General features: G+C 41.5%; 1 protein-coding gene across 2 annotated transcripts in view; it reads left to right on the top strand.

Annotated features, from left to right (window-relative positions):
- Window positions 1–536: 536 nt before the first annotated feature.
- The window catches only part of NALCN (sodium leak channel, non-selective), a 313,018-nt gene continuing 288,465 nt past the window's right edge, over window positions 537–25,089 (top strand). Inside the window, exons 1-3 of one of the 2 annotated variants that reach the window (XM_032314978.1) lie at window positions 537–707; window positions 16,750–16,896; window positions 19,901–20,083. In XM_032314978.1, coding sequence (XP_032170869.1) covers window positions 16,789–16,896; window positions 19,901–20,083 — 291 coding nt within the window. In that variant the 5' untranslated portion in view covers window positions 537–707; window positions 16,750–16,788. Of the gene's footprint in view, window positions 708–16,749; window positions 16,897–19,900; window positions 20,084–25,089 lie in introns of those variants that run through there. The other variant, XM_032314979.1, reaches the window with a different exon arrangement.

A 25,089-nucleotide genomic window follows, 5' to 3' on the forward strand; every position in this document is an offset into this window, starting at 1 on the left:
GAAAATTTTTAATTTTAAGGGGAAATGGGGACGTGTTCAGGAGACTGTAAGTGTCATCTGTGCGCTCATTATTTCGCAATTTCACACTCAAAAGGTGAGACTAGCCAGCATCCTCAGAAACTGTGTCCGCGAAGCCCGGATCACTCACACGCGCTCACACACGCACGCACACGGGCCCTGCGCGTCCCTATGCAGTGTCCTTGCGTGTGCCCCGCGTGTGCCCGGCTCCAGGCGCACGGCCGTGGCCGGGGTCAGGCCGAGACCACGAGCGGAGCCGGCGGAGGAGAACCCAGCTGTTGCTGGGAGACCGACTGCCGGCGGCCGCGGGAGAGAAGGAACCTGCTGGCAGCGACCCTCCGCTCCCGCCGCCCGCCGCACCGCCTCCCCGGCCCTTCCCTCCCTGCCGCCCGCCGCGCCGTCGCAGCCCCTGCGGCAAAGACAACCCTGATTTAAAAAAAAAAAAAAAAAAAGCCGAGACCAAAAAGCCCTGACCCCCCACCCCTCTCCCGCAGGCCCCGCGCCCGGGTGGCAGCCGCGCGCGCCTGCACGCCGAGCGCCGACCCGCGGCCCCGGCCGGGTGGCGCGCGCCGACGGAGCGCGGGAGGTGAGGGACCGCGTCCCCGCGGGGTGGGCGCCGCGCCTGACCCGCCGCCGCCGCCGCCGCCGCGCCCGCGGCACCATGACCGCTGCGAGCACTGGGGTTACAGGTTGGTCGCGGCCGCCTGAGGCCCGGGCGCGCGCTGGTGGCCCTCGCCGGGCGGGGCAGGGCTGGTGGGGGCGGGGGGCGAGGGCCCGGCGGGTTGGGGTGGGTGGAGGAGGGGCGCCCCAAGCCTCCGCGGGGAAGGGGTGCGGGCGGCCGCCGGGCCCCTCCCTGCCCCTGCGGCGGGATGCGGCGTCCCGGCCCGGGAAGCGCGCGGGTGGGCGCCCGGGGCCGGGGCCGCCAGAGCCAGGCCTGCCCGCGGAGCGCCCGGGGGCAGGTGGCTCGGGCCGCGGCGGCTGCGCTGCGCGGGGGCCCCTCCGCCCCTGAGGGCGAGCGTGCGGCGGGTGGGAGGCAGCGGTGCTCCAGCAGGTTTCCCAAAGGGCCGGGGCCTTGGGCTCCCCAGCCGGCTCGTGCGGCTCGCGGTGCGCTTGGGAGCCCTCCTTTGATGAACGGGCCCGGTCGAGCCGCTGTCAGGGTGACCATCCGAGCGGGCAAAGCGGGGTCCGGCAAAAGCGACAGCGTTTTGTCATTGAGCCCTTAGGAGACTGGCTTGGATCTCCAGACGGGCCCAGAACCCCTGAACAAGGAAGGGGTTGTCCCTCTGACTCGGAATGTTCCTCATTACGCAAGGTAGATATCTCTGAACTCAGGTCCTTATACATTCTTGAAGTATCATAGGATAAATCTTCCAGTGTGACCCATAATTGTTAGGGAGTATATTATCAAGGATGTGTGCGCGTCCACGTATCGGTTCAGGCCTCCGGAAGGTTATGGTCTTCATCTCGTGCGTGTAGTCTTCAGCTAGGCCCAGATTTCCCTGGTGACGAAATGGGAGTTGGGGACCAGTGACTGCTGTAACAAGGCCAGGGTTGGAGAAGACCTTTAACAGGGAGCAGAAATTAACAGGTGGCTAATCTTAACAGTTTGTGATTCCCATTTTCATAGCTACAACTGTGATTTGATTGGAAATGAAGTCGGAAGGGGCAGGTGTACACTCCTGGGCATGCACGTTCATATTTGTTTTATATATAGAAAAAAAAAGGTTATGAATTGTCCTCCAAAAATGGATCAACATTTTAAAAATCAAACAACATCATCATGTTGTTTGATTTTTACCTTCTTCAAAGACCCACGCAAGAAGCTTTTACACCTCAAAGTCTTTGTATGCAAACATTAAACATTTAAAAATTTATCCTTTGAATTTCAAAATCATTAGACATGAAAGAAATGACGGAGATGATAGACAAAGAAAGAATAAACGACCGTAGTCCTAATAACTGAACACAAATGATTATAATTTCTATGTAGTTGTTGTAGTCTTTTTAAAACTACATGACTTCATATAGTTAGAATCATGGCATCGTACAGTTTTTATACTGGTTTTCCCAGTAAATATTTAGCATATTTTAACATATTTAGCATATTTTGCCCCATACAGTATTCTTACTTAACAAATTCTAAATAGCTGTGTAAGACTGTGCACCAGGAATACAACTTCACTTCTGTGGCCACACCTCTGGTTGCTGGACATTTGTTGTTTCCAGTTTCTCATCATTACAAATAACATATCAAAAGTATTTGATTATCAAAATTATTATGGAAATTTATATTATGGATATACTGTGTGTGTGTGTCTGTGTGTGTGTCTATCTCTCTATCTTCAGGCTGTTTTCCTAAAGATATAAATTTGAATAAGATGTTTTCTATGTTTCTGCAGTAAATCTGCCTTTTTTTGATATATGTGGATCGCTTTCCTTCTTTTACAGGAATAAAGAAAGATTAAAAAAATATCCTGGACATATAACCTTTGCACCACGTAAAGACTTGACCTTTAACAAATTCATCTAAAATCAAGATGATAAAATATACTTCTTAGTTTAAAATCGTAAGAATGTTGTAAAAGTGGTCAGGTGAAAAGAAAAAAAAAGTAAATGAATGCAAGGTCTTTTAGGAATAATGATTTTTCAGCCCAGGAGTCTAATTCTGGTTTTTGCTTCCTACTCAGACTTCAAATAAATGATCAAAAGACTTTATATAGTGAGACACTTACACCCCATGGGTACAGTGGAGGGAAGACCATTTGCTCATGGGGTGTGGACTCTGATGCATTTCTGGTGGATTTGCCACAGATGGAACTGGAAAGATGGACGGATGGCATAACCAAGGTTCAGGCCACAGTTCCTTTTTGACTTGTGCAAAAAGTGAGGAGCAGAGCTTCAGGCTGAAGTCTAAAGTTAACTCTTGAAGTGGTTTCTCCATGAGACCCAGTGGCTGGTGCAGACTTACCAGATGGAATGTGCTCCAAGGACAGGGACTGACCCCATGGTCCAGAGAGAGGTGCAGGACTGGGGCTTCCAGGAAAAGAGTCAGGAGATGTAAAGTCCAGAAATCAGCACACCATGGCCAAGGGAAGCCCGTCTGCAGAGGCTGAGTGGGGGACGTCTCTCCAATTATGCAAAGAGAAGAGAAGGGGAGACTTTGTTTCAAACAGGATGATGTGTCTGGAAGACAGCCAACAGAGACACACACAGAGTGCTCTCCCTGACCATAAGCCAGGTTCTTAGTGAAATGTGAGCACTTCTTTTAGATGAAAACAAATAACCCAAATATGCAGATGGAAATGGGTTATAATGGACCGGAAGGACTAACAGAAAGTGGCTAACATATTGTTAGAGCCTAGTGAACACTTTGCATCTGAAAAAAGAAAAATATCCCATCGGTATTCTGATCAAGTTAAAAAATTATTTACTGGGTGGACAAAATGGATGAAGGGGCTCAAAGTATAAACTTCCAGTTAGAAAAAATAATTAAGTCATGGGATGGAATGACTAGCACGGTCACTGTGGTTAATAATACTGTGTCATATACTTGAAAGTTGCTGAGAAAGTAGATCTTAAAAGTTCTCATCACAGGAAAAAATCATAAACTATGGTCATGGGTGTTAACTAGACTGACCGAGGTGATCACAACAACAAAAAGAGAAAGGAAGAAGTGTTTATCTATCTACAAAGAGGACATGCAGACTGCCTTCATATAACCTTTCTGAAACTAAGTATCAGCCAGCAGTAAAATCATATCCTGAAATTGTGTAATTCTGAATAATACCAGAAGATAGTTCTTGCAGGATACTCCTACAGGGTCAAAAATGAAATAGAAAAAAAGAGGAAGACATACATTTGAGGCAAGTTAAGGAAAAGGTGGAAGAGAAGAATTAAGTTCCAGGACAGTTGTTTGAAAGGTGATTAGATGAGAAAAAAGGACCTTAAAGCAATAAAAGTTACTAACGATTATGAGCCTTCCAGCCATACCAGTGTTCACAGCAATGTAATCTTTTTAGCCGAGAGTATTCCTAAGTGTATCTATTCAGGGAGACATGGCTCTTAGACGCACTGTTTTCTCAAAGGTTTCTGTGACCTATGATGGGATAAAAAATTAGCATTTCAACCTAGGAAGTAAAGAAAACACGACAGAACTAGAGAAGACAAGAAAGGGTGTAAGGTTTAAAAAACACACCTGAATTTGTTATAAAGTAGGAAAGCTTTAGACGTGATAGAAAAGAACCGAAGAGCCAGAGCATTCCAGGGTTTGAGGCACATTAGCGTGTAGCCAATCCCCAGGATCTCAAGAATGTGGTCAAGAAGAAGGAGAGAAAACAGTGAGGATCAGTGAAGGAAGGTGCTGGAGAAAAGGAGTGTACAGTCTTAAGGATGTGTACCTGGAACCCTACTATGATCATGGAAACCAAGAAGTGGACAGTAGATTTATCAGCAGAACAAATGTTAAGAGATCCTGGTGATCAAATCAGTAGAAAGAAAGGGAGGGCATGGGTGGAAAATAAATCCAGAATTTTAAGTTTGGGTGATTGATTGGGGGCGTTTTTATTTGTTTCTTTGTTTTATTTCCTATTTAAGATGCCTAGACAGAACAACTAACCACTTTCTCGCTCATTGAGCAGTATCTATTGGTTAAATCATTTGCTTCATTAATTTTTTTAATCAGTTCTTCTTTGTAGTAATTATGAGATCCATAGGTCAACTTCGTGGGTCACTTCTGAACTAGGGGAAGGATTTTTTTTAATTACTTAATATTCCTAAAAAGGACAAATTACGGAGGCCTCGATCAGACAAGATACAAATTCGTATCAGACAAGATACAAGTCAGTGATGACTTAAGACACTATTAAATCTATATTATAAAAGTTAAGGTTAAAAAAATCCTGGATAATCTAAAATGAGAGAATCTCTCAAGTAGGAAAACTTAACCTTAGCTATTCCTCCCAGGAGCTAAAATGCAGAGATGAAGAGAAGTATTGTGAGTAATGGATTTAATTTTTAGAAAGAGGGCTTCTTGGATTTGGAAACACCTTTCATTGAATTAGTCTTTCCATTTCTTTCAATTCGATATGTCAGTACTTTATGGAGGAAAAAAATGATTAAATTCTAGAGAACCTCAAAAAATGTTTCTGCTGTTTATTAAGTAAAAATTAAAGCAATTTAAAATCCTAATTAGTTGAACTAGACCATTTGTTTTTGCTTTGTTTCAAGTAATGAATAGCCATTTTCAAGGTATATTCTAGACTAAAATGTTGTAGGAGAAAAGCCAAGTAAAAGAGTTCTTAGTTACTTTCTCATAGGACAAAAACCAAAACCCTATTCTTGTATAGAAAGGATTTTCCATATAGTTTTTTTTTTTTTAGTAAATTCTGACGGTTTCTGAGGAAAACTCAAGTATAGAATATACTATATGTACATATAGTTATAAATCAAAATTTCTGTCTCAGATTTCTATTTTGTTTCAGTTGTTTAGAACTAGTCTTTTCTTATTTTTATCCCCAAACAACCAGTCTTGATGCTGAATTATAAGCTCCGGAGGTACTAAAATGCTCTTCTGAACATCTAGATTAGTGACCCCATCACTAACAGGGACCACTTCTGGGAGAGTGTGTTAAAATTGCCTTGGGAGGGTTTTTTAAAAATACCACTTCCCATAGTCCACTCCAGAAGGTTCTTAGTATGCCTGGTGTGAAAGCCTCCAGGGATTAAGATGTTTGAGAACCTCCTTGGATGATTCAAAGGTTGAGCAGTCTTTGGAAAACTACTGTTTGGAAATCCTTCACCTTCTTTGTCTAAACTTGATGGGTTCTTATTACAAAATCAAATCACAAACAAACAAACAAAAAACAGGAAACTCCTTTTGAATTGCCATCTTATTTGAGTACAGTCTGGTAAAGTTTTGAAAACCACTGTTTTAAACCATCCATCTTCTTTGTTCTTTGCAAATTCATTACAGGATTAAACAACCACCCTAAAAATAGATAATCTCCTTTTCTGATTTCTCATAATATTTAAGTGATACTAGCAGTTTATCAAGACAAAATGCCTATCCTTGAACTCTTGACAGAGGAAAACCTTCAAGGCCCTGGGGCCAGGTGGAGGATGGGAAAACCCTTACAGGACTCTTCCGAGATTGGGAAATGTGACCTTGCAAAGTTACACCTTCAACCTCTGGTGATTTCTTTTTTTTTTTTTTTTTTTTTTTAAAGATTATTTATTTATTTATTTATTTATTTTTTATTGAGAGAGAGAGAGAGAGAGATCTTGAGAGGGGAGAGGGTCAGAGGGAGAAGCAGACTCCCCGCTGAGCAGGGAGCCTGATGTGGGACTCGATCCTGAGACTCCAGGATCATGACCTGAGCCCAAGGCAGTTGCTCAACCAACTGAGCCACCCAGGTGCCCCCCTCTGGTGATTTCTAACTGACATTCTTTTCCTGAGATTTTTTTTCACCTATACTGTACTCAGAATAAGTCACAAAAATTTAAGTGTATATCCTTTCTAAACTTGGGGTGAATGACCAGGCTTGTTAAAAGGATCGATTGTATTTTCTGAGTAGGGATCTGGCCAGAGGCTCATTGCCTCAATTCGTAATCAGTACAGTGATTAGGTGACACACAGACAGGCCTGTGCCCTCTCCTGGGGCTGGGCCAGTCGAGTTTGGGATGCAGGGATAACCGCAAAGGGGCGCTCAGCCATTCTAGTCCATCCTGAGGTCCTTTCCAAATCCAGTGATTTTTAAAGGTCAGAGGAAATTCAATTTTCACAAACAAAAATGAAACAGAACAGAATTCTTAGTGAAGTAATGACAGTTTTGAAGCATTCATAGAAAGAACCAGAAAAAAAAAAAAAGTTATATGCTGTTTTTCTTCGGGATTTGGGAAGTAGAATCAGTATAAAAAGTGGGGGACCATTTTCTTTCTTTTTTTTTTTTTTTTGATAGTTAGCCACTGTACAGTATCTCATTAGTTTTCAATGTAACGTTCAGTGATTCATTACTGCATATAACACCCAGTGCTCATCACAACACGCGCCCTCCTTAATACCCATCACCTAGTTGCCCCTGCCCCCATCCCCCCCCCCCCGAATCCTTCAGTTTGCTTTCGGGGTCCAAAATCTCTCGTGGTTCCTCTCCCTCTCTGATTTCTCCCCCTTCAGATTTCCTTCCCTCCCCTGTGGTCCTCAGTTCTGTTTTTAATCAGTGTGCTGACAAAAGGAACAGAGAATGAAGAGCTGGGTTTAGAGGTGGCCTTTTGAAATGTTTCACTTCCTCCACTTGGTGGCCCGTCTTGGGTGGCCCCTGTGTTCTGCTGAGACTGGACTATGCGTGTAACCCTCTGTTTTTGCCGGGCTACATCCTGATTTAGCCAGGGCCAAGTCGTAGATGAGTAAGCACCCAAATGAGAAGTGCATTTGGAGAGAGAGTCAGAGCTTGCTGCTGTGAACCCAGGGGTCAACATTTCAATGATGTCTTAGTTCTCCCGCTAACGTGATGTGCTCTGCTGATCACTGGAGCAGACATAAAACTGAGGCTACTTTGAGAGAGAAAAAACACAGCCACCTCCCTTTTCTGTGAGCAGAAGCCAATTAGAGGCCCATAAAATTCATGAGCTGAGAGGAACTAATGACAGGCTTGCTTGAGAGTGGCCTGGGAAGACTGACCTGCACTTCTGGGGGCCACCATGCTCCAATCTGGTGTCACCACTTAGACATGGAGGAGGCAAGAATTGGAGACTCTCCATCCCTGATCTCTGGGAAAGAAGATTCTAGTCACCATGCCTTGGAAAGGTCAGACCGAAAGATGTGGACAGCTGAGGATCATGGGGTCAAATCAGAAAGTGACCGTGGGCAGGACACTTCTACTACCTCTCAATCTCAGTTTAAATCTCTAAAATAAGATGAATAGAGCACCTGCCTCACTGGGGCAGGGCAAGAAGTCAGTGAGATGACCCACGCAGAGCTCTTAGCCTCATATGTCATAAACTCTCAGCAAAATGTTAGGCGTACTCTGTGCAAGCTTCACAACTAATAATTATTTTCATATTGTATTTGTTTTAAAGAAATCACAAATGAATTTCATGACTGTTGTAAAACCTTTGAATTTTACAAAAGTTCTTGAAATTCAGACTCCCTGAATTCTAAAATTGTTTCCAGTTCATGTGGCATTGGGCAAGTTTGCCTCAGACTTTTAATCTGCACAATGGAGGTAATATTAAAAATTACTTCAAAGATAGTAAGGCCTTGGAATTTCACTTTGCACAGAGTCAGGTTTCCATAAATGTTTGAGTTTATCTTTTAAGTGGAAGAGGGGGAACAAAAGAGAACACAGAATGCTTAAGGCTTGACTCTTTTCTAACATAATGAACAGTGGTCTATGGACTATCATCCTACCCTAAGAATTACGATCACATGCATAAAGTTGGGAGCAATTTCAAGACTGCGATAATAGATTTTATCATTGGAAGTTTCTTGGGATGTAATATACTGCAAAGTCCAGACGGTGTGGGAGTCCTTTTTGCAAATTTCAGAATGTTTAGTAATTCTCTCTTGAGAACATCCAGAAAGCAGCCAGCCACGTCTCAGGATGACCCAGTGTATTATTATTAGAAACTTTTAGATTAAACAGCTACCACTTGCTACCTTCATTCATATTGGTAACTTCCATTTAGTGTGGATTTTCCTTACTGGAAGAACCACCGCAAAACAAAACCACAACCTTGACTATATTCTGAGCTGTGGATTTTGAGTATGGCAAGAGTACTTCTCTTAATAAACTCCTTCTTTCTGCCTTGGTACATTCTCTGCAGAAAGGATATACTCTTATGCCAAGGTGTCATCAGTGGGATCTAGTTTCTAGTTTCACATTCTCAGCATATTCAGTCAAGGATTTATGAGACTAGGGGCGCTTGGTTGGCACAGTTGGTTAAGCATCTGAATGCTGATTTCAGCCCAGGTCATGATCTCAGTGTTGTGAGATGGAGCACAGTGTCCCAGTCAGCGCTGGTCATGGAGCCTGTTTAAGGCTCTTTCTCTCTCCATCTTCCTCTGACCCTACCTCCACCCCACTCACATGGGCACACACACTCTCTGTCTTAAAAAAAAAAAAAAATTAGACTAAAACAAACTCTAGGAAATTAAAAAAATCTGCCATCTGTAGGAAATTAAGACAGCCGTCTGTTTCCTGCGAGATGTACAATTATTAGATATTAGTAAATGCTTTTTTCTCATTTCCCCCCCAAATTTAGAGAAAAGATAATAAAAGCATAATAGAACATTTCTAGAATTCACCCTAAAGGAAAAAGACCGGATAATGAATAATGACTTCAGAAACCTGAAAGTGACATTTAGATAGAGTCCATGAGACATTTGAAGATTCTTGCCAGAAAAAAAAAGAGGGGGCACTTTTTTTTTTAATTGTGTGGCTGGAATAACCATAAAATGAATCATCATAAAAATGAATTCAATTTTAAGAAATGAAAAATGTCTGTACTATTTTCCCAAAAAAAAAAAAATTGATGTCAAGTGAGTTTATAATCACTAGGTTGTATGATGAGACTATGTTGAAAAAGTAGTTTTCTTTTTATTACCACTTTGAGTTAGAGTGTAGTTAATTTTAAATTTAATAGCTCTGCAAGCCACATTGTCTTGGTTCAGATCTTGGCTCATCTCTGTGCCCAGACTCCCTCATCTGCGAAAACGTCTTTGTAAGAATGGAATGACATGAAGCACGATGTGCTTAGAACAAAGCCTGGCACCTGACAGGCCCTCAGTAGACATTGGAAGGAATCTGTTTTTACATGGCAGTTGACAGATTTTGAGGGGAAGTCAACTGATGAGCTCATGATTGTTTTCTTTTTTGTGAAGCATTCAGACTGGGGAATATATATTCAGCTTCGTATACAATCCTGTCTGTAATACTTTTCCTTCAGTGATTTTGATGATTAAGATCAAAGGTAATTATTGAACACCACTAGGCAGGACCTGCTGGGCAGTTGGAGTCCACGTGGGAAAGTGCTGTGTGCTGGGCTGAAGAGGCTGTAAGGGGTGAGCTCATGAAGGTGGGTGTGGATTACTGCTGCAGCACAGGATACGGGTCCTCGGTGTCCCTAGGAGAGATCCAAGACGCTTGCAGAACTAGAGGAGTTTCAGCCATTCAAGATGGCGTGAGAGGACACTCCGCTGGCGGGGGGGGGTGCAGTCCTCAAAGGCAGTAGGGTGCCACCGTATCCTGGGAACCAGAGGGCGGATGAGCGGATGGGGTGGAGAAGCATGAGGCAAGGCAGAGAGATTTTGGATCACAGAAAATAAGACAAAAATAGTGGGGTTTGCTCCCTAATTTATAAGCATGGCATAAAATGCATGATGTTATATTCATTTGTTCTGAATGGACCTGTTCTGTTGTTGGGAAGGACATTTGGCCAGCCAAAATGTAGAGTCTGTATTTACAGAAATAATGGTATTTGGCAGCTCCAGCATCAGGAATAAACATCCCCTTTGTCTTCAAACTGTGATTATGATGTGCTGAAGTACAAGTGACTATTTAAGTTTGCATATGGGAAAAGGCAGAAAACTCGTTCAAACATGGACATCAGTGGTTTGTTGGTTTAGGTTCTGTAGCCATTTAAGCAGAACAACAACAAAAAATACATAGGAATACTTGAGGAAAGAAATAAGATTGTAATGTTCAAAAAAATTGAAAACATCAAATTCAGTTGTGTTCCAAAATACATAGTGATACCTTTCTCACCTGAAAATTCAGTGTTGGTACCCTATCTAGAAAAAATGCCTTTTTATCTGTTTACCTGGCAAGTCCTTGCACATATAACAATGTAAATGAGCTTAAGAGACAAGAAAGACAAGGAAAGGCAGATGTTTGAAGGTGGTTTTTGTTTAACAGTTAGGATTTTCTGTGCATGCATATTTCTTGACAGAGAAAGATGTTCACAAGATACTGCTAAATTAGAAAAAACAACTGGTTACAAGACAGTGTTTAAGCAGCCATTTAAAAATAAATATATGCATGGAAAAATATGTACTGAAAAGAAGATAGTAGAGATTCAGCCCATATGTCATTGGAGAGTAGGTGCCCCGGCTCAAGGAGGAGAGAGAGTATATCTGATTATTGCCCTGTCTGCAGCACTTTGCCCCCCACCCCCCTGACCCCAGGTGGGACAGGCACAATGTACGCCCACAACAAATACTTAGCAAAAATAATTGAGTCTCCATGATATTTATGAGGAGAAGGGAGTTGGGGTAAATTGGAAGGGGAGGTGAACCATGAGAGACTGTGGACTCTGAAAAACAATCTGAGGGGTTTGAAGTGATGGGGGGGTTAGGAAGTTGGGGTACCAGGTGGTGGGTATTATAGAGGGCACGGATTGCATGGAGCACTGGGTGTGGTGAAAAAATAATGAATACTGTTTTTTCTGAAAATAAATAAATTAATTAAAAAAAATAATTGAGTCTCTAGAAGTAGAGTTCCTGATGGGTTGCACCTTGTTCTTCGTTTTGTTTTTATATTTTTTCTAGTTATCCTGCATTGTTGAGTAATGAAAATAAAAAGTAAAGTTTTTTTTTTTTTTTCATTTAACTTAAGATGTAGGTATTTGAGGTCCAGGGAGGGAGTGGTCCACTGCCCTTGCTTGTTATGGGAATCTCGTCATGTCTGACAGCGAAGACGCAGGTGCCTGTTGGGAATCAACCGTTCATTATGTACTTCTTGCCTTGGGAGGTGGGGCAGCGCTAGCAATAAGGTAGTGAGAAAGTAAGAATACCAATACGTGGAAGTTAAAGAACAAGGTGCAGGAGTGAGAGGCTCTCCTTTAATTAATCATTTGCTCTGTCGTTAATTAAACTTGTTGTTTGCCTGTGTCAGGAGCACAGAGCATTGGAATTCTAAGAGGAGAGACCAGCTATGTTTTGTTAGTGCTAAATTCCTATCACCTAACACAATGGTTGGGATTTTTTGTTAACGAGTGAATGAATGAATGAATGCATTTTATGCAAGCATGAATGAATGAGAAACTTCTGCTAGCCATGAAGGCTGCTTTTCTAAAGACCAAACAATAAAGCTTGGGGTGAGAAGTCCAAGGGATGATATTGAACATTTTATTTCCTTAATTTCCTTTAAAAACTCTTCATGGATTCAGCTAGGGCATACAAAGCACTGATGCGGGATTCGCAGCTGACCATGAAGAGGACACAGGCAGAGTACAGTTGCTGATGTGGGAGTGTTGGGACGCTTAACCAGTTCAAGTGGGGCGTGTGGGTTATGAGTATGATTGGAAGCGCAAGTAAACCTGAGCGGGACCGAGTGTCCTTACAACATGAAGCTCAAGAAAGCAGGTGGGCTACGAGCTCCGAGTGCCTTTGCTCTTCCCTGCTGGATACCCAGCACCTGCCACAGTGCCTTATACGGAAGCAGATATGCAGTCTTTCCTGTGTGAATGAATGAATGAACTAATGAATGAGAAAGAGGGAGACAAGCTGAGCTTTTCTGGGTTACAGGAGAGACCAGGTCAGTGTTTTGGGAAGTTGATTTCTGATATACAGGACAGGACACAGTCAGAAAGCTGGATGTTTGTGGCAGTCCGGACCTGAAGTCCATGGCCCAGCACGGACTCCAGTACGGGGCTAAAGCCAGAGGGACCGTGTACATCAGGACAGAGAATCTTCTGCACATTTGCGGACCTGCACATGAGGACCCAAAGAGCCCAGGGCAGGAGGACCTGGGAGCTGAGAGGAAAGGGGGGAGGGAATGTCGGACGGATACCCATTGGCCCTGTTGAATTTCCAGTGGTGATGGTGTCAGTACAGCCTGTATCGGAGGGCCAAGCAGCAGCACAGATGCACAGCTCAGGACCCAGACACCGACAGATGGTGATGGAAACTGTAGGAGCAGATGCTCATTTAAGGGGTTAAATACAGAGGACAGACACAGGGGACAACAGGTAAAGGACATGCTGTAAACCATCATTTAGAAGATGGAAGATTCCAAAGAGTTTAATGCAAACCCAAGAGAGTTACAAGGAGAAGAAATGACCCATAGTGTTGCAAACACTTTTTTTTTAATTTATTTTTTTTTAATGATGTTAGTCACCGTACATTATGTCATTAGTTTTTGATGTAGGGTTCCAAGATTCGTTGTTTAGGTGTAACACTCAGTTTTCCATGCAATACATGCTGTCCATAATACCGTCAGGCCAACCCATTCCCCCACCCTGTCCCCTCTGAAACCCTCAGTTTGTTTCTTGAAGTCCACAGTCTCTCATACAGTTAAAGAAAATAGAATCTATTCATTGCAGTTAGTCAAGAGAGAGCTGGAATGTCCTAAGGAAAGCATATGCCAACAGAGGTTGCTATCCCAGAATATGAAACTGGATTTTAGCCATTTAAAAGGGAGGAATGAACCAAAATATCTTTTCTCCTGGAGTTGCCATTAGCTGTTTCCAAGTAAAGGATTTATCAGTGAACGTATTGTAACTGTGCAGCCTTTTCTCATTATTGAACTATTTAAATACCAACTACTTTTTAAAAAAGATTTTATTTATGTATTTGACAGAGATCACAAGTAGGCAGAGAGGCAGGCAGAGAGAGAGGGAGAAGCAGGCTCCCCACTGAGCAAGGAGCCCAATGTGGGACTCGATCCCAGGACCCTGGGATCATGACCTGTGCCGAAGGCAGAGGCTTTAACCCACTGAGCCACCCCGGTGCCCCAAATACCAACTACTTTTAATAAGGGTGAAAAAGCTACTGGAAGTCTTGCTTTTTAAACTCAGTGCACTATCTTATGAAGGACACTTCTGTAAACAGAAGAAAAAATGTATTGGGTTATAAATACATCATAGTGATAAGGCTAAGATACACAGAAGCAATTTCCTATCAAAATAATCAGCTTACCTAGGATACTTAAATATCCCTGCCGCTCTTTATCAGGGGAATAATAGGTTTGCTGTACTTAGTTATATTGACGCAACGTGAACAAATGTGTAAAATCATATTTCTGGGTATAAAGGAAAATTTTTATAACCAACTGCCTCAAATTAATTTTGAACTCTTCATATGTTTATAATTTGTGTTTATTTTACTACTTGGGTGCTTTAAATAATATTTGATATTATTATTATTTTAATATTTGATATTATTGTCAGTCAATATTTCAGTGATTCAGGAGCTAGTTTGTTTTAACATGTGTGTGGATTAACCAAGTTTTATAGGAGTTTGAACAGATGGTTTTCTTGGGCACTGTTTAATTTGGTGGCATTTTTGCAGTAGGTAAAATTAGGGTCAAACTATGATGATTAGTATCATTCATCATGAACAACCGGTTTTTGTGGGTCAAAAATAGAGATTTAAAAACAATAATTCTGGATGTCTACTTCTTTACATAAACAAAAACATAATAAAAAATTGGCTCTGCTTCTATTTATAATAAAAGCTGCATGGTATTCATATATGAAGATATCGTATTCATACATCAAAAAATTTTCCAGACCGTAACTTATGGCCAGATCATAAGATCAATAAATGGTCATTCACGAGTCTCCACTGGCTCGGTGTAAAAGGTATTATGGTTGGTGGCTAGGTCTATAAAATTTCTTGTATCACCTTCGAACAACTTTGTACAACCACACTTTATTTCCTTTGTGTTGTGTAATCTTGAAGGATTTCTAAAAGATTCTGTATCCCGTTTTCAGGTGCACAGGAAACTGCCATTCAAGAAGCATCCCAAATTGAGGCCACCAGATGTTTCCTTCCATAGTAAATCAGAGAACAAGCATAATTTGAATATTCTGCATATATTTACATATCGATGTCAAGAGTCCCTAACTCCAATTATGTAAAATAAAATTAATTAGTGCAGCCTACTGCAAAGCCCATATTCAAATCCAATATTCGGGGCAAGATAGCCTGGAAATACCTAGCACATCTTAAAGCCAATTAGCTTCATGTCTTCTGGGAATAGGAGGGCTGGGCAGACACACCTACCTGGGTGCCTCCAGGAGAGCCTGGACATAGGAGGACGCACTCAGACATAGAGAATCAGAGTCAAGGCTGATGTGTCCAAAGCTGCTATGGTCAGTTCTCTTTCCCCATGAAAACTGCAGCTGCGTGTATTTACAGATCCTGCAAATTCTTCTCGTGCTCCCGTGAGAATCGAGGGGTCCTCATTGGCCTTCAGTTAGAGTCCCGAGTCCAGCCCCAGGGAGCAGCCAGGAGGACAGCCAGTGGCTGCTTCCGGGTGGTCAAACCACTGTTTCCCTGACCCAGCATTTCCTCGGCCTTGTGCCGCCCTGACCTTTCCCCTTCCTTCAGGGGCCTTGCATGGCTCTGATCGGTCCTCAGTCCCAGTTTGGTCCATCACACACGCTTAGTCTCTGTGGGCACACGGAGAAGCTTCTGCCTTTCAAGTTTGCGAGGGTAGCCGCGCTCAAGTCATTAACTGCCCGAGGCTGGAATTTCCCCTGCCATCGAGATGTCTTCCTTTCTGTTGTCTGTTGTAAAGGTTAAGTAAAATATCATTGCTAAGTGTCCAAAGCATAGTACATATCCCGAAAAACCGCTGGCTTTGCTCATTTCCTTAGAGGTTCAGTCCAGATCAGATAAGTCTGTGGACTCAGGGTAGCCAGGCACCGCCTACCTTTGCCGTCTGTCTCCTCCGCTGTATTTCACTTGTTTGGCATTCGTACCCTAAGGGCCTGGCATACCTGGGCCCTCCTTGCATGGCCGCTGGACTGTGGGAGGTAGTAGCAGTGACTAGACAGAAGTGACACTTACAGCAAGATGTGGATGACTCAGAATTGGGGAAATGTATGTACCTGGCAAGCGGGCATCTGGTCTCCCTCCAGTAGGATTTGTATTTACTTCAAGGTGCCTGGAAGAGCTGATGCAGTACCAGCATCTGCAAAAGAATAAAAAAAGTTCATTTAGAGGAGGTTCTGCCCCATTTTCCCTGTCCCCCATCCTCTATGTCAGGGACGAAATTGGGAACTTTGAAACTATCATTGGAAGTCGATGTTTGTAGATGTCGTGTTAAATTAAGTCCAGGGAAAATCCTGGGGAGGATCTGAGTATTTCATCTGGACTGGTCACCCGTGCTCTGGCACAGACCGCCTCTAAGTGGAGACAGCTCCCGGCCTCAAAAACCCTCCTGCTGGGGCGCCTGCGTGGCTCAGTGGTTTGGGCTGCTGCCTTCGGCTCAGGTCATGATCTCAGGGTCCTGGGATCGAGCCCCGCATCGGGCTCCCTGCTCCGCAGGAAGCCTGCTTCCCTCTCTCTCTCTCTCTCTCTCTCTGCCTGCCTCTCTGCCTACTTGTGATCTCTGTCTGTCAAATAAATAAATAAAATCTTAAAAAAAAAAAAAAAACCCTCCTGCTAATATGTATATCTGAGAAGGCAATTCGACCCCAGTTAATCTAGACTAGCGCCATCCGAACGGGCCAACAACCTGTTCATGAAATGCACAAAGTGATGCAACCTGTTCATGAAATGCACAGGGTGATCTATTGGGTTGAGGGGGGGAAAAAAAACAAGCTTGGATTGATATTTTTATCTTAACCTTTTAAAATTTCTTTTTGCACATATTGCATATACTCTGACATACAGTAGAACGCGTGTCTAATTAACGAATGCATTTGCATACACGGGGGGCTCTGTTTGTGAGGCGGTCGGCGTGGAGATGGTTTCGGTGACTAACGGAACTGTCTGTCTGCTTCCAGACTGCAGTCTTGTCCTGGCTCCCCCAAACTAACTTCAGCATGCTCAAACGGAAGCAGAGCTCCCGGGTGGAGGCCCAGCCGGTGACGGACTTTGGTCCCGATGAATCTTTGTCAGACAACGCTGACATACTCTGGATTAACAAGCCAGTAAGTTCCTTTTTTGAAAAACAGAGAAGCGCATGCTGATATAAAGGAAATTGGATTCATATAATTCAAAAATCACGTACCTTTGGCTTTGAAATGACTGTTTGAGGTGCAGTAGAATATGGATGAGTCTGGAAGTCTGGAAGTGGAGAATCATTCAGATGAAATAAAGAGGTGCCGCGGGGGGTCATGCACACAGGCAGGTCTGCTAGGTGGTCTGCTCCCTCCTCTCCCCCGCCGTGCATGTGGTCCCCAGAGTCATGCCATACACTGATACTGCTCCTTCTCAGTCCGAGCCAAAGCTTGAGTCCCACATAGTCATCTGTTCTATCATTCTTCCATGAGTTCTCAGCACAGGAGGGGATCATCAGATGTTTGGAATTAAAGGTCACCTTCAGAGTGGCAAGGGTTGGTTGACTCAAAGGGAAGGTTAACGAGATAGTGGGTAGTGTCCCTGGAGAACTGCATCACCTTCTGCCTAATGAAGCCGAGGAGAACGTGGGGGGAACATCTAGAACAGTGTCACTGGGGTAGATAGTGTGGCAGCCAGAAGGAGGAAGGGCATGGTCCCGGGTCTTGCAAGCTCAGCCCAACCACAGAGAGCAGGCTCCCCTTCAGGACCGGACTCCCAGCAGAGGCCGAAGTACGGGAATGAACTGTTCCCCACGCAGTGATTGTCTTTCCCTTGACCAGGATACAAGTCCTCTGCCCGGGCTCCCTGCCCTCTCCAGGCTTCTCCAGCTCATCTGCCCTCCTGACCACGTGTCCAGCAGGCTCAGGTTTCTTCCTGCCTTTCCCCTTCTGTTCACATTGCCTTTCTGCTTTGTAGTTATTGCAACATCTCTCTTACCGACGTTGCTCATTAACATGGGTTAGCTGTGCAGGGAGCACTTTTTCTATTCTGGCTCTCACTGCCGGCAACGGTTCTTTCCTGGATCTGCACACACTGGCCCCTGGAGCCTCACCAGGGTCTCCCTGTTCTTCTGAGATGTCCAGCCAGTTCACACTGTTTTCCTGCCCGGAGGCCTTCCCCAGCCTCTGATGAGTCAAGTCCTCCTGACCCAGGAAGGCCTGGCTCGGATGTCAGCCCACCCCTGTGGGCGTCTGAAGGCTTCCTCGTTTGACCGTCTCCACCACGCACAGAATGAACCTCTTCTCTTTCCGCTTATCCTATTTTACCATTATATGTAACTAAAAACGTATATTGCATGTAAGTATATGTATGTTATGCCTACCAGACTGCTAAGTAGTGATGAGTCAGAAACGTGTTTAACATTTTTGTGGCCCCAGAGCCCCACAGAATTTCTTACGCATAGGAGGTCTGCCATTCATGGCTAGAGAATTGAACAGGATGGAGAATAAAGCATTCAGTAAATTTTTTCTTGGTGTCCGCCACCTATAAGCCTTTCTGAGAAGCTCTGAGGAAGGTAGCATTACAGATTTAGCCTTGGAAGCACTAACTAAAATGATTAATGCTTAATTAGGATACTTTCTTTAAATTCAAAATAGATTCATTGTGGAAGAACCCATCTTTTGAAGCTCTTTTGTGTAATTAGATCCTTTGTGTTGGAGATCCAGATCGGGCTAAATTCGCACACTGATATTTATTGAAGGGCTTCCAAATTGCATGAGAAGTACATCAACCCTTAAAATGAATTGAGTCATCAGTGACTTCCATGATATAGAATAAATGGCATTATGTCTTCATGCAAATATTATAACTGTCAGATTAATATTATAACCCACTCACCAGCCTACGAGTGTCTGAGTCTCCTCAGAATTCTGACAGTCTTTTCAATTTTTCATCAGGGGTCCTTGCTAGTTTGCACAGCTGAGAAGACATCCACCATAAAACCACGACATCTTTTTTGGGGTGAGGGGAGCCTAATATTAAAAGATTAACATGACTGCAGATATATCCAGCATCATCAATAAATAACATATTTCCATTATGTTTAAGTATTGTGTACTAATTAATTAACTAGTAAGATTAAGTGTGTGGGGGTAGCATGCAGACGCAAGGAATATTATTATTATTAATATAATATAATATAATATAATAATAAATATTATTATTATTATATTATATAATATTAATATTATAAGTCTAGGTGTTCATTTTTATAATAAAATATTGTGAGTGATCTTATTTCTTACATGTATACACATGTATATGCACACAGATGTACATATACATGTTTATCTATTATTTCTACTCTTTATGTTGAAGTTGAGGAAAATCTTTGAACAGCATGTGCATTCCTAGAATTGCACAGAAACTTATTTTTCAGAATTTTGGGAAAGCTCCCAGGGCTAAAATTGTACAAAACATTCTCTAAAATAGTAAGTCCATATTGAAAATGTAGGATGAGGTCAGATTTCGAAATATATTTTTTATACAAGAATATAAATACAAGATACAAGATATAAATGGAAAGAAAACTGGACACAAGGGAAATGTTACGTGTCAAGTCATTTTTTAAAATGTTGGCAATCCAGGAGGATAGACCACTCTGCTAACGACCAGGGAAGTTACGGTAAGTAAAATATAATTCTAGGTGCTCATAATATATAAAATGTATAAAAATAATGGCACATGACATTTCTGCATGAGTAAGGTACTGACCCATGTTTTAACGGGACCAGAAGCTCCTTATGTTGTGGCCCAATGCCTTGGGAAGGTCAGAGGCACTGAAGTAACCTGCTCAGGTTCACAACAAGCCCTTGGCTCTCATTAACTGCGGGAGCATGGAAAAGTCTCTTGACCTTTCTGCCTTCATGTGTGCATGTGGAAATTAGGCTGCTTTCAGAATTAAATGATGTAAAATATGGGGAAATATTTAGCACATTGTATGCACTTAACAGACATGAGTTTCCTACTCTCTCTTCTCCATGCCAGTGAAATATTTTAATCTCGAGATTCTATTTTCCAAATAGTGTGGTTTATAATGCAAGTTTAAGGCCTCATTTTATGGTGTCAGATGAGAACTCTGAGCCTCTTTTGCAGTGGGTTCACTCTTTGCTGCGCATCTGTGCCATCATCAGCGTCATTTCCGTCTGTATGAACACGCCCATGACGTTCGAGCACTACCCTCCTCTGCAGTATGTGACTTTCACTCTGGATACTCTGCTGATGTTTCTCTACACGGCAGAGATGATAGCAAAAATGCACATCCGGGGTATTGTCAAGGTGAGTGTTCTAGAACCAAAATGCTTTGAAAATCTAAGTTAGTTTAATAGTATTTTCAGATTAATTTCCATCACACAAAACTTCTCTTTATCCATCCTGTAGTTTTTTTTTTAAATAGGGCATAACTCCAGAGACCGGTAAAAATATGATGCATACGAATATTTAAAAAGTGAAATAAATTGTGTAAGACACAAAGCCTTGGGATATCCAGGAAGGAGAGAGAGAGTCGGCCTGTAGGCTCCATGGCCAGAATAGGGTCCATTATGTCACCTCCAGGGGAAACCCGTGGCTTGGCATAGGGATGAGTCCAAGCGTGGCACCTGCGGCTTTACAGAATGTGGAATAAATGTTACGTGATTAAGTTACGGTGTGACGACACTCAGGATATCATTAACCTGAACTGTCCTGAAGGTACAAAGGAGTGAAAAGAAAGGGCATGAGGTAGAAAGCAGGAGTATAGGAGAAGGAAGGCATGGCATGGCAGTGGAAGCATTGGGAGACAGGAAAGAAATGAAAGAAAAAGGAAAAGACGGAAAAAGCAAAGGAAGAAAAGTTCTGTCAAAGGATATCTTCTGTGTATTCCTAACCTGCACGCAGAGGATAAAAATAGGTAGATGACACTTTCTCTGTGAAGTATTTGAAATTATACTATTTAGGGAGCCAGTGCTATAAGGAAATAGCAGAAGGGACAGTAAAAGTCTGCAAATGACAGATTTGACTCAAATCCTAGCTCTTCCTTTATTCGCTATATCAGCATCTCCAGTTACATAATTTTGGTGGAAAAGGACCTTATTTTGTACTAGGACTTCAAGATTCTAATGAGATGATGCATAACATGAAATTACTTAGGGTCAGTACATCTCTCTATGCATAATTCAATGTGTATCATCCTTAAAACAGAAGGGTCACAGCCAGCACATTACTTTTTTTTTCATTTTTAACCTTTTGAAAACCTTTTTATTATGGGAAATTTTAAGTTTACTCAAAAGTAGAGATTATAGTTGTCATGAATCCCTATAACTCAGTATCAACAGTTATCAATATTTGGCAAGTCTCAGAAACCAGGTCATTTCAGAAGTAAAGGCTCATGCATTACTGACTGAGACACTTTCTTTTTAGCATAACCATCATGCCATTATTGTGTCTAGCAAAATTAATAACAATCTCTTAATGTATGCCAGTACGCAAGTCATAGACGTATTTTCCCAATTGTCTCAAACATTTCCTATTATAATAAGTTAGCTTCTTTGAATCAGGCCAAACAAGCTTTAAGAAATATATCTGTTATATTTTTAAATCTCATTTAAGTCTCTTTATGCCCCTTAATTCTCAACCCCACATATCCTGCAAAAAAAAAAAAAGAAAGAAAGAAAAGAAAAGAAAAGAAAAAGAATTTCTTGTCATCAATCCATTGGGAAAATGAGTCTTGTAGAACATTCTACATTCTAGATATGACTAATTGCTTCCTGATGATTCCATTTTTAGTTTCTATATACTCCATATTCCCTGAACCATTTTGACTTTGACCAGCGATGTACACAGGTGCCTCTTTCCCCAAGCAGTAGCCACAAAATGGTTTGTAGAACTTCTGGACCTTTGCCTATCTGATGGGTGAAAAATGGTAACTCAGTGTAGTTTTAGTTTGAATTTCCCTTTTTAAAGGGAGGTTGATTTGAGCGCGACTGTATACAAAGGCCATTTTCAAGTTGTTACTATTTTTCATTCAAGGTTTGGGTACTCTTTGTGTTGGGAGTATTAGCTCTAGATGATGTAAATTACATTTACTTTTCCTCTTTCATGATTATCTTTGCTCATGACTATTCAGGCCACAGGCACTTCCTGTTCCGGATCAGAAGCTCTTTCCATCCTATTAAGTCCACTCTTGTGTCTCCCAGGAATGTTTTACACTTCTCCTTACATACATTTTGCACATTTTTTTTGTTATTTTCGTGCTTTGTTATGTTATTTCATCTTTTCGCTGTCACAATGGGGTCTTCTATAAAGTGTTCTAACTTGCTGTTATTTTTTTAAATGAAGGCTGTTGATTTTTATGTGCTAATATTGTTTCTTGCTACTTTACTAAATTTACTAAATTCTTGTACTGTTTATAGTACTTTTTCCATTAATTCTTCTGTCTTTTTATTTCCATTTCAGATGTCTCTCTCTTTCTCACATATTTATTGGGTCAGCTCAGTTTTAAATAGTATGAGAGGCAGTGAACATCTTTGTTTAACCCCAGGCTTATTTAGACCATCTCTCATGTTTCCTCATTAAATAATCTGAAGGATTAGGGTTTGAAGTAGGTACATTTTATCAGGCTAAGAGAACAAACATTAATTCCAATTTTTGACTGTTGTATCATGAATAGCTTTTAAATTTTGTTGAATGACTATTTTTCTTTTTAGCTCTTGGAGTAGAGTAGATTTCCTAATATTGAACCATCCTTACATTCCTGGAAAAAACTGAGTGGGGTCATGAAACAGTTTTATTCTGGTTTAATGTGCTATTTGATGATATTTGTTATTATTTTTGTTGTTTTAATTTTGTCTAATCTTTGTCAGGTTTTGGTATTAGATTTCCATCTATGTGTGTACACTGCTATGCTCTAAAATAGTCTGAATAATCTTTAAAAATTTGGGTACACATCTCCTAGGAAACCATCTGGTTCTAGTGCTTTTTTTTGGTGGGATTCCTTTCTATTTCTGTTTCTTCTATGGAAATTGTTCTGTTCAGACTTGCTTGGCCTATGGGTTCTGTTTGGTGATGTATACTTTTTTAGGAAATTATCAACTGTTTAATTTGTTGAATTTATTAACAGAAGATTGCATTCAATAATTTTAATTTTCTCTGTTTGATTTATACTTCTTCCAAATTTTGAATTTTTTTTTTTAGATTAGAATTTATTTCACTTGGGTTGGCTAGTATTATTTGTTTGTTTTGTTCTGTTGCTTTTTTTTTTTTTTTTAAAGTTTGTATTCATTTATTTGAGAGAGAGAGAACATGATGGGAGGAAGGGGTGATGGGGCAGAGTGAGAGGGACAAGCTCAATCCCAGGACCCTAAGATCATGATCTGAGCCAAAGGCAGACACTTAACTGACCAAGCCACCCAGGCTCCACTCATTTTGTTTTAGATTAGCCAATTTGCTTACTTACCTTGTTGATTTTTAAAAAGAACTAGCTTATTAATTCATTTGAACTCATTAATTTTTGCTTTTACTTTTCTTTTTTTCTTTCTTTTTTTGCTTTATTTGCTTTACTTTTTGGGTCTATTTCCAGATTTTTGACAGTGTTTCACATTTTCATTTCTCAAGATTCTTAAATATGTTACTTCATTGCTTCTGGTGTAAATGTGGCTGTGAGAATGTTTTTTCCTTCTTTGTGATTGGATCTTTCTCTTAAATTCTCTTTAATACCCTTATTATTGAACTCAGTAGATCTATGAGAATGTGTCTTTTGTTGACCATAAAGGACATAGGCATGTCATACGATATTTGTTTTATTCCATTCTGTCGTCAGGGTTTCTTTTCATATCCCAGTTACACCAGATCATGTTTTGGTCATTTATTTCCATCATTTTCTTTATGTGTGTTTTTTCTTTTTTTCCCCCTATTTTTATCTTTCCTGTATTCTGTTCCCTTATTGTACTCCCTATGCTGTCTATTCAATCTTGTGTTCCTTTAAGTTTACTTCTCTTTCTGAAATGATTATCTTTTCATTTCTTTCTAATTCTGATTATTTCTTGAATGCTTTTCTGTCTTTTTTCACAGTCTCCTATTGTTTCGACATCATTTCCATTGTTCATTTTTTCCAATTTTGTTGTACTTTTGTAGCATCTATTTTTCTTAATTTCTTTTGATCACTTTGTTATAGTCTACTACAGTCTTTATCTGCTGTGTATGCTTATTTTTGCATGTCTTATACATTATTTGTGTGTTGTGTACATTATTTGGTTCTTTTATATATGTATATGACTTGATATTATAATATATATATTTATAAATCAATTATAATATATTCATAAGGACTTGATCATAATCCTTTTGCTCGGTTACTTTTCTTGCCATTGCTCATTTGAAATCTGAGTTTCTCCTGCTTAATGGGTAGAGTAGCTTCCATATATTATCAGTTTGAGGGTTCCTTCCCCTGTTTTACCATAAAGTATAAAATATATAGCTTCTCTGTGCAGCACGCATCCCAGGTCTGGGTTCTGCCTCCTCTGAACTGCTGGTCCTCTTATCTAATCCGTGTTATCCTTTGTCCCTCCTGTCCCTGCCCCAGCCTATTCAGATTCTACTCCAGGGGTTTTTCTCTAGCTTGGGTCTCTGTTCCCCCGGAAAGGGGTTTTTATGGGATACACTCGAGAGGTTAGAATGTTCTCTCACCTCTGATCTTTGCCCAGCCCCTTGGTGGGCATTTTGTCTTTGTTACTGTTTAGTTCTTTTGTTTCACATTCACCTGCCATTGCTAGACTGTTTTGTTACCTTTTGAAGAATTTTGCCCTTTATTTTCAGGGTCACTGTCTGAGGCTTCCACTAAGTGTTTCCCTAGTATTTGTTGCTAGTTTTTGGTGCTGGAAATTCTCAGATCAGCCAGAACTTCCCTGCATGACTTTCCTCTACAACCTCCCCAAGCTGGGGTCTTGAGTAGGTGTTGATATTGTCAATAATTTGGTCTTTATTTTGGGATACATTGTCAGTTTTATTCGAGACTATGTCCATGGATATGTTTTTCTGTGCTATCTCACTGTTTTGTTTTTTTAGGAAATTTGGGAGATTCAAAAAAACTACCATCATGATCTTACCCAGATTGAAGTTAATTGCTCAACCTCTACATAGTTTATTTAGCATATACTTTGTGCCTGGTGAAAGAAACAAATTCTAGCTGTTTTCGGTTTTTTTTTTTTTTTTCCAAAGGAAGTGGTGGGAGGTCTCCTGGGCATATTGAGGGATTGAGGCCCTGGAAGATCAAGCTTAGAAAGTACACTCCAGGGAGTGTGCACCTGGAG

This window comes from Mustela erminea, chromosome 15 (assembly GCF_009829155.1).
Source record: "Mustela erminea isolate mMusErm1 chromosome 15, mMusErm1.Pri, whole genome shotgun sequence".
Taxonomy (NCBI): domain Eukaryota; kingdom Metazoa; phylum Chordata; class Mammalia; order Carnivora; family Mustelidae; genus Mustela; species Mustela erminea.